General features: G+C 41.5%; 1 protein-coding gene across 1 annotated transcript in view; it reads left to right on the top strand.

Moving 5' to 3' along the window:
- Positions 1-395: 395 nt before the first annotated feature.
- The window catches only part of GPR158 (G protein-coupled receptor 158), a gene marked incomplete at both ends in the record, with an annotated part of 306,367 nt that continues 289,158 nt past the window's right edge, over positions 396-17,604 (top strand). Inside the window, one exon of the mRNA XM_081228989.1 lies at positions 396-1,297. Coding sequence (XP_081085115.1) covers positions 396-1,297 — 902 coding nt within the window. The remainder of the gene's footprint in view (positions 1,298-17,604) is intronic.

The following is a 17,604-nucleotide window of genomic DNA, read 5'->3' as shown; positions in this document are numbered from 1 at the left end:
GGCGGCAGCAGCAGCAGCAGCAGCAGCTCCTGAACACACCTCAATGAGAGCGGCGGTGGAAGCTGCTAAGCAGAAAGACGTAAGCAGGCCAACCATAGCTGCCGGCGGCGAGAGGGGATGCAAGCTGCCGGGCTCCAAGCTGCGAGGTGCGCAATCCCGAGCCGACCCATGGTGGAGCGGGCGCAGCCGGCGTTGCCACAGGTGATCTGATCTCCTGCGACGGTAGCTCAGTCAGTCGCGCGTATTCCAGAAGATCCCGAATTTAAAGTCCTTTTGGACTAGGTGCCAGCTGAACAGGGGGAAGACTCCTAGTGAAAGTCCTACTGCTGATAGACTGACGACCAAAATTTAAAAAGTGACTCTCTCCGTTACCTCCTCTCCTGGCTGCGAGGCAGATGGGAGCCATGGCTTATCCCTTATTCTGCTGCCTCCTGCTCGTTCACCTGGGATTGGGAGCTGTCGGCGCCAGCCGCGACCCTCCAAGTCGGACGGATTCCCCTCGAGAGAAGACCCTGAGGGCGAAGCAGCACGCCCAGCAGCCGGCTCGAGCCTCTGCCCCGGACCCCTCGGCTCCCTGGAGCCGCTCCACCGACGGCACCATCTTGGCGCAGAAAATCGCCGAGGAGGTGCCCATGGACGTGGCCTCTTACCTCTACACCGGGGACTCCCACCAGCTGAAGCGAGCCAACTGCTCCAGCCGCTACGAGCTGGCGGGCCTGCCGGGGAAGTCGCCTGCCCTAGCCAGCTCCCACCCCTCCTTGCACGGGGCGCTGGACACGCTGACACACGCCACCAACTTCCTCAACATGATGCTGCAGAGCAATAAGTCGCGGGAGCAGAACTCGCAGGACGACCTGGAGTGGTACCGGGCACTGGTGCGGAGCCTCCTGGAGGGTGAGCCCAGCATCTCCCGGGCGGCCATCACCTTCAGCACCGAGTCGCTGTCCGCCCCAGCCCCGCAGGTCTTCCTCCAGGCAACGCGCGAGGAGAGTCGCATCCTGCTCCAGGACCTGTCCTCCTCAGCACACCACCTGGCCAACGCCACGCTGGAGACCGAGTGGTTCCACGGCCTCCGGCGCAAGTGGAGGACTCACTTGCACCGCCGCGGCTCCAATCAGGGGCCCCGGGGCCTGGGCCACAGCTGGCGGCGCAGGGACGGTCTTAGCGGGGACAAGAGCCACGTCAAGTGGTCTCCGCCTTATCTGGAGTGCGAGAACGGCAGTTACAAGCCCGGGTGGTTGGTCACTCTCTCCGCTGCTTTCTACGGGTTGCAGCCTAACCTGGTCCCGGAATTCAGGTAGGGAGGGGAAAAAGATAAAAGCAAAGCCTTCCTTCCGGTTTCATGGGTAGGTGCGCGTGTGGCGAAGGAACACTGTGGCTGTGACATTTAGGCCTCCCACCTTCAAAGCAGAGACCCAGGCTGAGGGACACCCCACGCAGCCGCAAGTGCTTAGGGACAAGAAGTGCCCCGCATTTGTCAGCTTCAGACACTCAGCAAAAGCTTTTCTCTCAAATCAGTTCCCCTGCAAGGGGCAAGGAACGGGAGCTCTTGGTAGAGCTGACAGATGCCCTGTGTTTCTCTCTAACCCTCGGGAGAGCAGGGAGGGGAGTTCCCGGTCAGGGGTGATGCACTGCACCCTGGCAAGCTCAGGGCATGCCAGCCAGGCACAGAGTGGCGAGCAACTCACAAGAGTAGAAAAGGGAGTGGGAAGACGAGTTCGTTATTTCCGCTACTTCGGGAGAGCCTCTACCTACTTCCTCCTACGTGTGTAGTTTGAGGCGCCAGTCTGTCGTTAGTCAGTTACCAGAGCGCATAAGGAAAACGCTGCAATGCCCTGGGCAGTCCTGTCCCTTCAGCAGTGAGTCAGTCCCAGCAGCACAGCTGTCTCTAGGATCCACACTTTGCAGTTGGATAGGTGTGCTCCTTCTACTTGTCTCCCTCCTTCCCTCCACCCATCTCCCATTCCTTGGTCCCCTCTTTCTCCTGTCTTCTGTGTTAGGCACACCTAAGTGTTCTCTGGCCCTTCACACACACACACTTTATAAATGAACCTGGTTGAGTTATCCTAGGGAGGGAGGGAGGGATCAGTTCTCACTGAATTCACTCAAGGAGCTCAGAGAAAATTTAGTAATAGTTCTGTATCTCCTGCCTCAAGGTATAGCATTTGTGGGAAGATGAGAATTTGCAGATTAGCAGGTGGTAACTTGTGCCCTGGGACCTGCCTGAGTTTTGGGGTGAGGGACTTTTAGAAGTAGCCCTGTTGAGTGAACATGAGGAACAGAAAGGAAAGAGTAGAAACTCCAAAGAGGGCCTGGGAGAAGGCCACAGACGGTATCCTCCCCAATTCCCAATGGGAAGAAGGTCTTGGGGGTTGAGGTTGCTTCTGTACTTTTTGGGAAACTGGGCAAAAGTGAGAAACCTGTGTGTGTTTTAATGCCCTTTTGGTACAAGGACAGGATGATGACCTGGTGAAAGTTACCAGGGGGAGTACTGGGTGGGCAAATGGGAGGAGTCAGAAAGCTTGTTTGTCTTGGCACTGTTATTTACTGCTGAATGACCTCAAGAAAGTCGCTTAATCTCTCTGGGCCTCAACAACTTACCTATCAAGTAAGGGAGTTGAACTAGATGGTCTCTAGGGAGCCATCCAGTTATAAAATTCTGTGGCTTTTAATGCTGGCAACACTTGAGAAGGTATAAATGAAAAGTAACCTCCTTTCTCTAATTCTGTATGACCATATTAAATGTTTTTTGTGTGTGTCTATCTCTTTAAAGGATCTTGTCTTAAACCAGCGTGTAACTCTTTCCTACTTTAAGGATAATCTTATTTCCTCCTGATTTCTGCAGGATCCTATTAGTAAAAGCTGAGCCCAGCTTTGAGTCTTTGCTATATTATTTGCTCAGAAAAGATCTGCAGATGCCATTCACTGCTAGAAAATTGCTTTTGGCCTTCACATAAGCCTTTTCAGGGAGTCCCAAGTCCCAGGACTGAAAGATCGATCGATCAATCGATAGATTGATCTATCCATTCATCCACCTTACTAACGTATATTGATACTTTGTTAGGCTCTGTGCTAACTGCTTTGCATGTATTATCTTGATTAATCCTCACAACAAACCTGAGTTAGGTTTTATTAGTTTCCCTGTTTTACAGAAAAGGAACCTGAAGCACAGAGAGATTAAGCTTCTTTCCTAAGATCACGCAGCAGTTAAGCAGTAGAGTCGGGATTTGAGCTCGGTTCACACTTTTAACCACTATGCTAAACTCTGTCTCATGAAGGTGTCCTAGGAGTGCTGCATGTATTGCAGCTGCTGCATAAAAATATATGTATTTTCAAGGGTCAGATGTGAGACTGGGCGTGAGAACCATTTATTTTCAGAAGTATTTCCCATAAGGCTCAGAAAACATAGGTCACCTAAATGAACTCAGGCCTTCCGCGGGCCAAGATAAAAGGCTGAGACACCAGGGGTCATGTTGTGTAGGCTCACACGACCCTATCTAATTTTTGGACTATGTTCAGAAAATAGATTGTTTCCTCTGGCTGAGTCTCTTTAAGTGCCTTCATAGTCATCGGTGGTGTTCTTTAGCCAAGGCACGAAGCCAGGCCATTTAGTGTCTGGCTCCCTACAGAATCTGGCTCCTCCTAGCAGCACGCATGAAGAGCAGAATAAGTGCTCTCCTGTAAGTACTTCTGCCCCATGTCCCATGCTCCTCGAGTACTGTACTGAGGATTTGCACAGATGTTAATTATAGGAACTGGAAGAAATCTTAGATCAGGTGGTTCTTCCTGTTTCATAAAGAAACAGATAAGAAAGGTGAAGTGACTTGTCCAAGAATCACATATTGAGCTTTTAACAACAGCAGAAATAGGATCCAGGCCTTCTGCCTCTGGTTCACACTATGCCATATATATATATAAATTTCAATGGGCCTTTTCTGTCTCTTCATACTCATAAAAGGCAAATGTTTTTGATGTTGTTGATGTTTTATCACCTAAGATGTGTATTCTAAAATTTTATAACATAAGTGAATAATATTGTACAGGTATGGTAACAGGGTAAACCCCAAATGAATTTCTGAGAAACCATGACTAGGCTCTAATCATGATTTTAAATCTATTTTGAATCTATAGAGTATTATTTGCAAAAAGCCTTATCTGTAATAAAAAAAATTTGCTAATGATTTCCTCATGGAAGAGAGGAGGAGGATAAACTTTGTAGTTAAGATTTTCATTTAACTTCAGTCACTATTTTAGCTGATATTTCCCCAGGTCTTACTTACAAGGTTCAAGATTTAAATTATATTTTATTTTTAGAGAATGCAAATCTGAAATATGAAATTCAAAAGTAATGTGGAAAACATGGTCAACTACCTTCTTATATTAATGCTTATCACTGTAAAACACCTCTCAGAATAAATTTTATTCCCCTCTGCTTCAGAATGACACAGGTTTCTTAAATTTTAAGGCCTAGTATGACTCACATGTGAAGAGAAGTTTATTGCTCTTTTTTTCCCCCCAAAATGGCATTAGTGCTTTACCTAAATGGCTCCTGAGTCTTGTTATAGACCTATTGTATAAACACTTAAGTTCTCATCTTCTATCCCAGCGAAAAAAAGAGACTAACAATTTAAGGTATACCCTAAATTATTTTTATGTATCATATTAGGTTTGTGATGTTCTTGCAGAGTTTTCTTCAAAGTTAAGTCCTTTGCTTTTGTATACTAATTTTTCTGTGTGGAACTTAAAGCACTATGGAGTTTGAGCCCATTCTAATGAAATCATAGACACATTCCTGGTGGTGGTTGGAACTGTTAGTGCCTAGGATGAATATAAGGTACCTAAGTGTTTGTTGAATTTAAATTAAGGTAAAGGAACCTTTGGGAATTCTTACTTGATGAGCCGTAAGGGATTTTGGAATTCATTTGGTTTCTTTCCTCTTCTCATTGTACAGTGGAGGAAACTGAGACCCAAAGGGCTAAAGGAATTTGCTAGAGTGGCACAGCTCTTTTGTGGTGGGTTAGAATGAATGGGAACCAATATATATTGAGCATCTACTATGTGTCAGGTGTTTTATAAATATCCCACTGCATTTAATTCTTAGTATTCTCAGGTAGTTACAACTTCAGGAAAGTTGAGCAACTTGCCCAGGGCAACACAGCTAGTAAATTAGGGAGCGTGAATTAAATTTAGATCTATCTAGCTATGAGGCTTGTATTGTCTTTCTACTACCCTATGCTGCTATCTCTTAATTACCAATTTTGTTTTCACCTTGTTATTAAAAATGTAACATGGTATTGGCTTGAAATAATTAATATATTTGGCCAAATAAGTGACAGTCACTTGTTTTTTTGGCCAATCATATAATCAAGTATGTTGTATAGAGAGAAGAGTATTAGACTTGAGTCAGAACTTTGCCCTAAGTCCCAGTTTTGTCTCTGACTGGCTGTATTACCTGTCTGAAAATCCGTTTCTGCACAATTAAAACGTGGAAAGAGACTTGGCGATATCCATATACCTTTATAACTCTTTGTTCTATGAGTTCTTAAGCAACCTATCCAACGGGCAACAAGGAGGCTTTGGAAACAGGGCTGATACACATAAATGCAGTACCTTGTGGAAATGATATTGATGGGGGAGTAACGTGCAGAAGAAGAGAACACCAAATGAATGTCAGACCTGCATTTTTCCACAATAGTGTGGAAACGCCTTTTTAGAAACTTACATAATTAACATTGGTGTCACTGAGTCACTGACTCCTGAGGGGTTACTTCTCTCTCCTTCACAAACATGTGCCCACACACCTCCATCAGAGATTCTGGTATAGATCTCTGCAGATGGCAATTTACATAGCATTAGAGAAATGACCATCTTGCTCTAGGCCAAACATATCCTGTCTCTCTTGTGGGTACTGGTAGTGGTGAAGAGGTTACCTATAGGAACAGGACAGAGTTGTCTACCTGGGTAATAGATCAAAGGGTTTTTCGATGGACTTCTGCTATTGAGGCTTTTGAGTCTCAATTATTTCATCTTTAAGCTGTGAATAGTAAAGTGTATCTTTGGGATTTTGTAAAGACTAAATGAAGAACTGTCATCACACAGGAAGTTCAGTAAATATTTTGTGTCACAGCTTCTGTCTTCCTAAATACTGAACACTTTTAGTTGTATTAAAGTCTCATGATTTGTAGTAATTTATCATTTATATAATGACTTAGTTTCATTCCTATTATTGTGAAGGCTTGTAATTACAGTGGATCATGGCAGAAATACTGGCCTTGGAGACAGGAGATGTTGACCCCAGCCTGCACCACATCCTTGACTATGGTGTTCCCATGGGCAGCAGTTGCCTTTCTAATCCTGTTTCCTCATCTGTAAATTAAAGGGGGTTGGACTAGGTGACCTGTTGGGTTCCTTATAATCTAAAAGTCTATGATTATGTACATAATTAAATGTGTCACTTTAGCTTGTGAAGTTTCGACCGTTATGCTGAAACCAGTTAATGTATCCTCACTTAAATGCAGATCATGTTCATATATGTTCAGTGTTTAACTTTATCATGGTCATTTACTCATAAGATATTTAGAGAAAGCCCTCTTGGTGTACACTGAATTAAGTATATATACTAAGGGAAATGAGAACTCCATTTCAAAATAAGAATAAGCATGATCTGAGTTTCTAGATCTTGAAAGATCACCTGAAATTTACTTAAAGTCAACAAGAAACTGTTTCACAGATTTCTAAACCAAGGGCCTCAGTACACTTGTGTAATTTCCCCCAAGGTAATCAATGTTTAGGCATCCTGAAGCTCCTACTTACTGTTTAAAAACAACTTGTCTCTGACTTACCTCTGCAGTTGTGTTAATACTTCAAAGGAGGCTATTTAGTGTGGTGTAGCAGTGGTACAGCATTATCTTGCCACCTTCTAGAACATGCATTTGGAAGCTGAAATGGGATTTCAAGACTGCTAAATAAATGACAAGAGTTTAGGCCTCCCCTCTGGGGAGAGAACTCATGCCTCACAAGACTGATTTTATGGCCTCAATTGCTGGATAAGTCAAATTTTACTTTCAACTTCATAAAAGCAGCAGTTTGTTGTTCACTGTTCAGGGTTTTAAGGCTAAGTTTTTCCAAGATGCACCGTGTTTTATGATTATATTGTAATATACTGGGATGCCAAGAAGTATGTTGTTGGTGTTATTTGTACTTGGTTGGTACAGAAGCATTAGGGCCTTGTTTGTTTTCTCTATTCAGTTCTGGATTGATGTTCACAGGGTTATTTAAACAGAATCACTGAAACAGTACATTGGAATCTTGATAACTTTGGCAGCTTGGCGGCCACTATGTGCAAACAGGCAGTTCAGCGGTCTTGGGGCTGTGTTGGGAGACTTTGCAGACAACAGCACCATTAGGCTCTTGCCCAGCACAGCTATGGCACATACGTACATTGGCTTGTTTTGCTGGTCTTTTAGTACTGTTCGTTTTTCAAGTTTTAGCAAGAAACCTTCTCTGGTGTAATTTCTACTTTGGCTGGGCATTTACTCATCTAACAAGTCTTTCTTCCTAAAATTTGACCTATGAAAAGATTTAGGTGGATAGGCTGTTCTATAAAATACTTCTTCAGTTTAGGAAAAAATTAATGCTCTTGGCTAAAAGTCTTTCTCAGGTACCCACCCCCCCAGCCCCATTTTCTATAATACCAAACTTAGTGTAGGAACCATGACTGACTTTCTCTTTTACAACAAAGGATATTATAGTGCCTCAAAGCAATCACAGGAGTCACCTAGTTTTATTACCTTCATTATAGGTAGAATTTATAGAAAACAGAGATTAGCTTAAATGTGATCTGACCCCAAGATCATTTTCTCCAAAAAACACTGTTTCCTTCCTTTTTATTAAAGAAGGCAGTCTCTTTCTCTTTTATAGTTAACTGATACTTATAATTAATTGAAATCCAGTTCATTTTTATTCATTATAATATCTCTTGTAACTTTCCCCCATTTAGAATAAGACAAAACAGGATTAAAAAAAAATCCTGTCCAGTTAGCAAAGTACCCAGTGCACTTATAACCTAAAAGGGAACTTAGAATTACATAAGATGTTGGTTTACTTTCTTAACCTGGTTTTCTCACCACTTATGTGTTTTCCAACATGTACGCCTTATTACATTATTGTGGAAAGATTTTTATAGAATAACAGGACACATGGCTTTTATCTCAGAAAAAGGAAAAGGTATTGTAGTACAAAATAATGTATTTTATCAATTCTAAGATGTACCTTTTCCACATTTTGATGTCTCTCAAACTAAGGTGTGTCTTAATGATTGAGGGCATGTCATTTCCAATTGGCATACTTTTAGTGGTACATTCTTTTAGTGGTACAGAATGTAATAGCATATCTTACAATTAATGATATTTGATGAAGTGTGATATTAGAAAATGGGAAATTAAATTCCAGGGTCTCTCCAACTATAAAGTTCTACTATCATCTATAAGCTATCAATATGCAGCAAAATATGCCTATATGGAAACAAAAAACCTAGACCTTACTGCTGTATATCAGATTGCTATTTGTCTTCATAATATTTTTTTTTTTTTTTTTTTTTTTTTTTTGGTACGCGGGCCTCTCACTGTTGTGGCCTCTCGCATTGCGGAGCACAGGCTCCGGACGCGCAGGCTCCGGACGCGCAGGCTCAGCGGCCATGGCTCACGGGCCCAGCCGCTCCACGGCATGTGGGATCTTCCCGGACCGGGGCACGAACCCGCGTCCCCTGCATCGGCAGGCGGACTCTCAACCACTGCGCCACCAGGGAAGCCCCCATAATATTTTTTTAAACAAGACAAGCTATACTAAAACATGTAACCACACTGTCTTTTTAATATATGTGAAATACACAAAACATCGGGCCAGAAGCTGCAGAAACTTATTTTCAGAATAGGTGAGGTAAGGATTATCAAAATCTTTCCTACACCATCTGGCAAAGCGTTTCACTCACACTGTGGGGAGATGGATAGGACAGTGGGAATACAAGACCACTTATAAACTAAAAATAGAGGGACTAGATCTGTCTTTCCTTTCTAAAGTGCTTAGAGGTTTCAGGGCGGAAATAACAGCTTTGTGGTATAGCCATGTAACTAGTTTTGGTTGAAGAGATTTAAATGGAATTGTGGAGGTATGTGTTTTTTCTCTTTCTTTTCTAGTCAGTTGCCGGGAATGGAATGAAGAGTCTGGCTGTCCCCTTATTTGATGCCTTAGACCACTGTGTAGAGCAGGGTGTCTCAGCCTCAGAATTATTGACATTTGGGGCCAGATAACCCTTTGCTGTGGGGGCTTTTTCGCTGTAAGATGTTTAGCAGCACCCCTGACTCTACCCACAGGATGCCAGTAGCAACCTCCCTGCCCAGTGTGACAATCAAAAATGTCTACAAATATTGCCAAGTATCACCTAAGGGGTAAAAATGTCTCTGGTTGAAAGCAGCTGGTGTAGAGGGAACACATATAAAAATGCTATTCTGTGGCTATCCTATTTCAAGAGTTCTATATGTATCTGTGTGTGTGTGTGTGTGAGTGTGTGTGTGTGAGTTTGTCAGATCACATTTCTATTTGTTTGTTTGGAACATAAGATCACTGCATATATAGAATCTGACATGAATGAGAACTGGAACATTTTGATGAATTGATGGAATATTAATTCACATTTAGATGTCATTAGGCTCAAAAAGAACATCTGGCCAAATTATTTCCAGAACTTGTTGCTAAGCATGGCTTTGCTACTTATATAGTTAAATGTCTCATATTTAAGATTTCCCATTAAAGGATGCATTTGGAAAAGAAAACGTGTGTGTGTGTGTGTGTGTGTGTGTGTGTGTGTGTGTGTGTGTGAACCTCTGTGGGGACAGAGAGGAGAGAGGGAAAAAGTAGGAGGTAGAGAGGAGTGTGGACAGGGAACAAATGGAGATGAATGAAACGATGAAAAACAGTTAGCAATCATGATGCTATGGAATAGTGTTTTACTTTTTCATGAAGCTCTGTTTACCACTGAGCACTTTCATAGTTCTGATGAAACTGAATTATTCTTTTCTAGCAAGTAATGAGGAATCCAGTTCCTGAAGATTTACTCGTTATAAAGATAGGTTGACTGTGCTTGCGGTTCAGAACTTTATCTCAGGAAGTCAAAGCTATAAACAGGCTGGTGCAGAGCTTATCCCATTAAAGGAATATTAATACCTTACAATATATATTCTTAAAATGCTCTGGTTTTTTTAATGATTTTTTTTTTTTTTGGCTGTGCTGCATGGCTTGCAGGATCTTCGTTCCCTGACCAGGGATCCAACCCAGGCCCCCTGCAGTGGAAGCTCGGATCCTAACAACTAGACCACCAGGGAATTCCCTAAAATGCTCTGTTTGCCACTTTACCTTTACTGACTCAACTAGAAGCTGTTCATAATTTGAACATATTATAAATGAAATTTCCTAGAAGAAATAATTAAAATGACATATTATATAGACATTATTTAAGGCTTTAACATGTTTAAAGACAGTTTTTAACATTACTAATGTTTAGAATCCTGTCAGAAGAAACCTTAAAAAATAACAATGGCTACATGATGGAAAAGACTGTTTAGGCTTTACAAATTATCACAGCACAAACTGATGCACGCCTGCTTCCTCCTGTGCCATCCATAAACATGTAGTACATGTGAGCTTCAGGGGCAAGAAACGAGGAGCGTGCTGTTGTATATTGTGTTGATTACAGAGAAATGAGAGATGATGTTGTGAATGTTAAGAGATGAGACCAAAGCTCATGAAGAGAAAGATGAAGATTACTATTTTTCTGGATAAGGCACACTTAAGAAAGTTGTTTCAGGTACTAACTTAATAATTAGATTTGTGGGAAGGCCCTCATATTACAGCCCTCTGAAAGTTATTTAGAAATCTATTTGTCTTTCCACTTTTTTGAGAAAGAAGCAATAACAACTGGGGCATTCTTGAAAGAAACAATGTTCTAGTAAACGTCCTGGGAAAGCTCCTTTTTGAAGAATTAGAATTTTAGAAGTAAAAAGGATTTTAGAGATCATTTAATCCAACTTATTTTTACTTTTACACATGAGGAAATTGAGACCCAGGGAAGTGGTGATCATCACTTGCACTGGCTACAGTGAACCTGTAGTTTAATAACAGGCACAGATAAAAAGACCCTGAGTCATCAAGTGAACGTTAATTTACGGTCATTATTCACTGATTCCAAACTTGGCTGGGTATCAGGATCACCTGAAAAGCCTCATAGTACATTCCTAGGCCCTTCCAGACCCTGTGAAGGAGACATGTGGGGACAGCTTCAGAAGTCTGTATCAAAAACAAAGTCTTGGGGCTTCCCTGGTGGCGCAGTGGTTAAGAATCCATCTGCCAATGCAGGGGACGCGGGTTCAAGCCTTGGTCCGGGAAGATCCCACATGCCACAGGGCAACTAAGCCCGTGTGCCACAACTACTGAGCCTGTGTGCCACAGCTACTGAAGCCAGCGCGCCTAGAGCCCGTGCTCCACAACAAGAGAAGCCACTGCAATGAGAAGCCCGCGCACCGCAACTAAGAGGAGACCCGCTCGCCGCAACTAGAGGAAGCCCGTGCGCAGCAACGAAGACCCAACGCAGCCAAAAATAAAGTAAATTTCAAAAAAACAAAATAAAAACCAAAGTCTTCATAATTCAGAAGAAGCTGGTCCTTAAACACAAACTGGGAAAAAAGTAAACAGTATCTGATAAGCTTGAAACACATAAAATTCCTTTTAAACGATTTTAAGAGGAAGAATTAAGAGTTGTAAATACTTGGCAGCTTCAGCTGTAGTCGTCCAAAACCTTTGGCTGCCGGCCATGACCCTACTGGCAGAGGCAGAATGACTAGCAGGTTATGAAGGCAGGCGGATCACAGAGACTGTCATGAGAGCAGCTGCCTCTTGTTGTTACAAGTTGTCTCTTCATGTAAACATCCTATTTCCCCAACCAGTTCTACAGGTCCTTCAAATGCAAGGACCACATTTCATGATTTCCCATATTCACTGCCTCTTGAAAGTGCCTTGCATGTTTCAGGAAGTGTGGAATAGTGTCTAAGAAGAAGGGTTTTAGGATTATAAACCTAGATTTGAATCTATGAGCTTCCACTTTCACTTACTGTGTGATATTGGGTAAGTTATTTCCTTCTGTGACTCAATTTCTTTATCTGCAAAGAGTATAGAGTATACTGTAAAGAGTAAACAATCTTACCCATGTAAAGAGCTTAGCATAATGTATGGAATGTGTTATTTAAAAAAATAACGTGGGCTTCCCTGGTGGCGCAGTGGTTGAGAGTCCGCCTGACGATGCAGGGGACATGGGTTCGTGCCCCGGTCGGGGAAGATCCCACATGCCGCGGAGCGGCTGGGCCCGTGGGCCATGGCTGCTGAGCCTGCGCGTCCGGAGCCTGTGCTCCGCAACGGGAGAGGCCACAGCAGTGAGAGGCCCGCGTACCCCCCAAAAAATAAATAAATAAAATAAAAATAAAAATAAAATAGAAAAATAACGTATATAACACGCGCCTGGCTAGGAGTATGGGTACTGAGGATTTAATAGTGCAAATGACAGATAAAAATCCCTGTTCCTGTGGAGTTTTTTGGTGGGTGGGGGGACATAGATGACAAACAAGCAAGATAAATATAATTCTTGATACAAACAAATGCTATAAGAAAATAAATATGATAATGTGGTAAAGAATGGCTGAGAGGTAAGGCGTGTTGCAGTAAATAGGGTGATTAAGGAAAACCTCTCTGAAGATGTGACTCTGAGTTAAGAAATGAAGGATGAGGAGACAGCCATGAAACAAGCTTAAGCTTAGGAATCATGCTTGAGATAGGGAACAGCGAGAACAAAGGCCTTGAGATAGGAATGAGCTTCAAATGCTCTAAGAGCAGAAAGAAAGTCAATGTTGCTGGAATGTAGTGAGAGGGGGTGGACATAGAAAATGAGAGTAAGGGATGTAGAAGGTGCTCAGTAAATGGTTAAAATACAGAAACATGTTAAGGGCTTTACAAATTTCTAGCCCTGTAGTACTATGTAGATTGTGGATGTATTTTCGTTTTCTTTCCATTTTTCTTTCCTCCTTCTTTCAGTCTTGGCCTTCCTGCCCAGTGCCTCCCTTAGCTCTGGGAGCTTGGGCTTTCCAGCTTCTCTGATGAGATTTCAGTCAAAGAAGCTATTTACAGCTGCTCCATTCTTGGCTGTGAATGAATACACTGAAAGAGTTGAGTGGTAAGGGAGGTAGAGACTGAAAATCTAGAATTTCTTGCAAAAATCAGCTGGGTGCTTTTCTTGCTCCCTGGCTTAAACCTGTACGGTGAAACCCTTTCCAAACACAGACAGCAGGAGACTAAAGGCAGAGGCACAACAGGCAAACTCAGGGGCAAAGCACTTTTCTCCCTCACCAGCATGCCTGAGATGAAATGCAGTGGGTCTCCTACCTCTCTCAAGCTTGTGGCTGGCAGGTCTTGTCGTTTGGTGTTTCCCGCCTCACTCTGTTGTCTTTTATGGTGAGGACTAAGATGTCAGGTTAGGGGCTGCCTCAAAAACTGCCAGTGGGAGGCACAAGATACAGAAGTGAGACTGGAAAAGCCAGAAGGGACACCACAAACATTTGGACATGAATTTGGAGGAAGCAGACTTTGTACCATAGGAAAGGAAGTATAGGCAGAAGTACATCTCTAATGAAGAGCATTATCAATGGAAAACTGGGATTATGAATTTTGGGGAGTAAAATCATCACCATTAGCTTCTCTGATACGACAAATGTGAAACTTAGCTTCTTTGTATTTCACTTTTCCTTTCTCTACTCTCTCCATTGTTTTTTTTTTTTTTTTTTTTTTTTTTCTTTTTGCGGTATGTGGGCCTCTCACTCTTGTGGCCTCTCCCGTTGCGGAGCACAGGCTCCGGATGTGCAGGCCCAGCGGCCATGGCTCACGGGCCCAGCCGCTCCGCGGCATATGGGATCCTCCCAGACCGGGGCACGAACCCGTATCCCCTGCATCGGCAGGCGGACTCTCAACCACTGCGCCACCAGGGAGGCCCTCTCCATTGTTTTATTAATTATATTTAAAATCTTTCTATTGGTTACCTTGACTTTTATATCCATCAATTTTAAATAGTATCTTCTATTCTTTTCTTTCTTTACGCTCCTACTCCTATTCCAATATTTTTAGGTAATTCAGGATGGTAACATTTTCAGTCTGTCACTGCAGTAGAAAAAAACAACCCCAAACCTACTTCTGTGTTTTGTCCATTAGTTGCTTCTAAAAATTAAAATCTGGGGCTTCCCTGGTGGCGCAGTGGTTGAGAGTCCACCTGCCGATGCAGGGGACATGGGTTCGTGCCCCGGTCCGGGAAGATCCCACATGCCGCAGAGCGGCTGGGCCCGTGAGCCATGGCTGCTGAGCCTGCGCGTCCGGAGCCTGTGCTCCGCAACGGGAGAGGCCACAACAGTGAGAGGCCCGCGTACCACACAAAAAAAAAATAATAAAATTTGAATATCTGAATCTATGCTATTTTTAGAATGTTCCAAATTTCAAGGACCAATGGATTATCTCTCCCTTTTTTTTAGATCAGTTGCACAAAACCATGTTACCTTTAGTTTGTGCATGTCTGCATGGAGACTTTTCACCTATTCCCTCCATGCAGCTGCCAACTGCTTTTCTTTTCACGTTAAAGAAATAAAAAGAAACCCTATGTTTTCTTATTTCTGAGATCATCCAACTTCTTAATCAATCATTGTTTGTTAAAGAAAATTTACATTTTTGTTGAAGGCATGCTTCTTGGAGTCCCATAATTTGTACAAATTGCTTTAGGTCTTCTGCAGAATAACTATCACAGAAATATTTTCAAATTATTGAAATTTTGGATCCAACTGTGTGTTGGGTGCTGGTCCTCTTATTTCAAGAATTCTTCTTTTTTTCCCCACCCCTAAAATGCAATTTCAAATACTTTTTCAGGAAGAATCTGTGGAAGGTAAAATTTCTAAGTCTCCCCATGTCTGAAAATGTCTTTGTCTTCATGCATGATTGATTGTTTGTCTGTATATACAATTATAGGTTCAAAGTCATTTTGCCCTCAGAATTTTAAAGACATTGTTATATTGTTTTTAGCATTCATTGTTGCTGGTGAAAAATTTGATATTAACCTGATTTATTATACCTTTGTAGGTAATCTTTTCTCCTCACGGAAACTCTTAAGATCTTTTCTTTTTCCGTGGGGTTCTGAATGTTCATGATGATGTGCTTAGATGTGATCCTTTTTATTCATCAACCTCATCACTTAGTTGGCCCTTTTAGACTTTTCCACTCAGTAATTTTCTTTTATGATGGCTTAAAACTATGTTCTGCTATGCATCTTCTCTTTCTGGAACTCCTATAGTTAGGTATTCAACTTTCTGGATTGATCCCTGTATTTCTTAGCTCTTCTCTCCTTTTTCATCTCTTTTTCTTTTTACTTTACTTTCTAGAAGATTTTATTTTGTCTACCTTTTTGAAAAATGTAATTAGTTTTCATTTAGCAATCACTTTTACTTTCCATGAACTCTTTCTTGCTCTGATTATTTCTTTTTCATAATGGTATGTTCATTTTCTTAAATCTCTTTGAGAATATTAATTAAAATATCTATTGAATTGTCTTCTGTTCCCTGAATTATTGCTGTTTGTCCCAGGTTCAGTTATTTTGCTTGTTCATACCAGTTCTTCTCCTTTATGCTGCCAGTTCACCTCAAATATGATCCTTATTAGCCATCAATTTTATGACTGAAGGGCTAGGTAGACATATATAGCTAGATGGCATGGATTCCTATGGCAGATGAGTAGGCCTAGTTCCTCAGTAGACCTCCCCTTGACTGTCAGGCTTTCAACGTTCATTTTAGGATGCCTGGGAAGGAAGCTGGCAGTTTCTGGCTCACCCTAGACGTTTACTCTGGGAGAACTACAACCATTTAGAAGTTTTAGTTCTTTCCAGACATTTCTTTCAGTCTCTTTACAGAATAGATCTTGGTTTTTAGCTTGGGAATAAATGTCATCACTGCATGCAAGGAGAGGATGTGCCAACTCGTGTAACTGTTTAGAAGGAAATCCTTCAATTCATCCCCTTGATGTCTGCCTCATTTTCTACTTCCACTCTTGATACCTGTTGACTTTGAGCTTAAAATCTTTCTGGAAACTCTGCTTAAAGAATAGTTTCCACCTCTGTTCCAGCCTTCTCCTGAGCATGTCCTGGGCTTAGCTGCTACCACTCTGGCTTATCATCAGTATGATCCTGGAGAATTATGTCACATCTCTGGTCAACTACTTCTTCTCATTCCCTCTTGTATTTATTTACTGCCATTAAAGTGGAGGGACGAGGTGGAGAAACATAGGCTCAACTCACCAACTTGAACAAGAACTCAAACTTAGGTCTTCTGACCAGTCTCCTTACCCTTATACCTAAGTTATGGACATCATACTCAGTTATTTTACTTATTAGGTGTGTATCCTTAGGTATGCTATTTCACTTCTTTGTGTCCCAAATTTCTCAACTATTATTTAGGAGAATGATATTGACCATATATAGTTGTAATATAAATTGGGGAGAATAATATCAGTCACATAACAGTTCAGTGAGGGTGTTTTAAGGGTGTATAGCATAATGTGTGATACACAATGAGTACCCAATAAATGATAACTTAAAACACAGGGTTCTAAGCATACAAGTACATCCTATATTTAGTTCAAATCTTGGGTATCTAACCAAAGTACTTTAATTTAAATTCCAATGGGAACATTTTAAATTTACTTTATAGCCTTGCTTACTGTTATTATTTCTAAATCAGAATTCATTGGCACAAGCTATATATCTTTCTCTGAAAAGTTACTATGAACGGCTAACTTGTACCTTTTGTATAAAATATTAGGGTCTACAAAGAAGTCATTTAGAATAAAAAACTGTGCAGATTATCAGATGGGTAATTTGACTTGAAGGGCTATATGAATAAGAACCAACAGAAAAAAGAAATTTAATGATTTAAAAAATTACTAACAAAAAAGATTATTTTCTCTTAGCTATTGTAGCCAAGCATAACTGACTTGTTTAATGAAATCACCAGGAAACTCAAGGTAGGAAATCGTTATATTTTAAGACAGGTTAGTGTCCACATTAGACATTTATTTTCTCTGACAGAATATACTTTCTTCTTATTTTTTCTCCCCTAGCAACTAAAAAAAGTATGTCTTTGGACATATTATATAACTTTTCTGAACCTTATTTTCCTCATCTATAAATCAAGAAAAGTACTTGCTCTTTTATAGAAGTGTTATTTGAATAAAATGAGTCAAGACAGGTGATCTCTTTGTAGTGGGTTCCCTGATAAGGGATTTTCCACCCCAGTTAGAAATGGTCATATTCAAAGAGGTGATATAAAGAACACTGTGGATGTGTTTGATAAAATAAACTGTCCTCTCTTCATTTAAAATTGAAATAGAATGTAGCTCAAAATTATTGCAGTGAAAGAAAACCATAAAATGAGACATTAGTCAGCTACTTTTGCAAAAGCAGCAAACTCAAAATATATTTTT

The sequence above is a fragment of the Mesoplodon bidens genome (genome assembly GCF_964165515.1).
Source record: "Mesoplodon bidens genome assembly, chromosome: 3".
NCBI classification, from domain to species: Eukaryota; Metazoa; Chordata; class Mammalia; order Artiodactyla; family Ziphiidae; genus Mesoplodon; species Mesoplodon bidens.
Note: the sequence above shows the minus strand (reverse complement) of the source record. Positions and strands in the feature narration are given on the sequence as shown.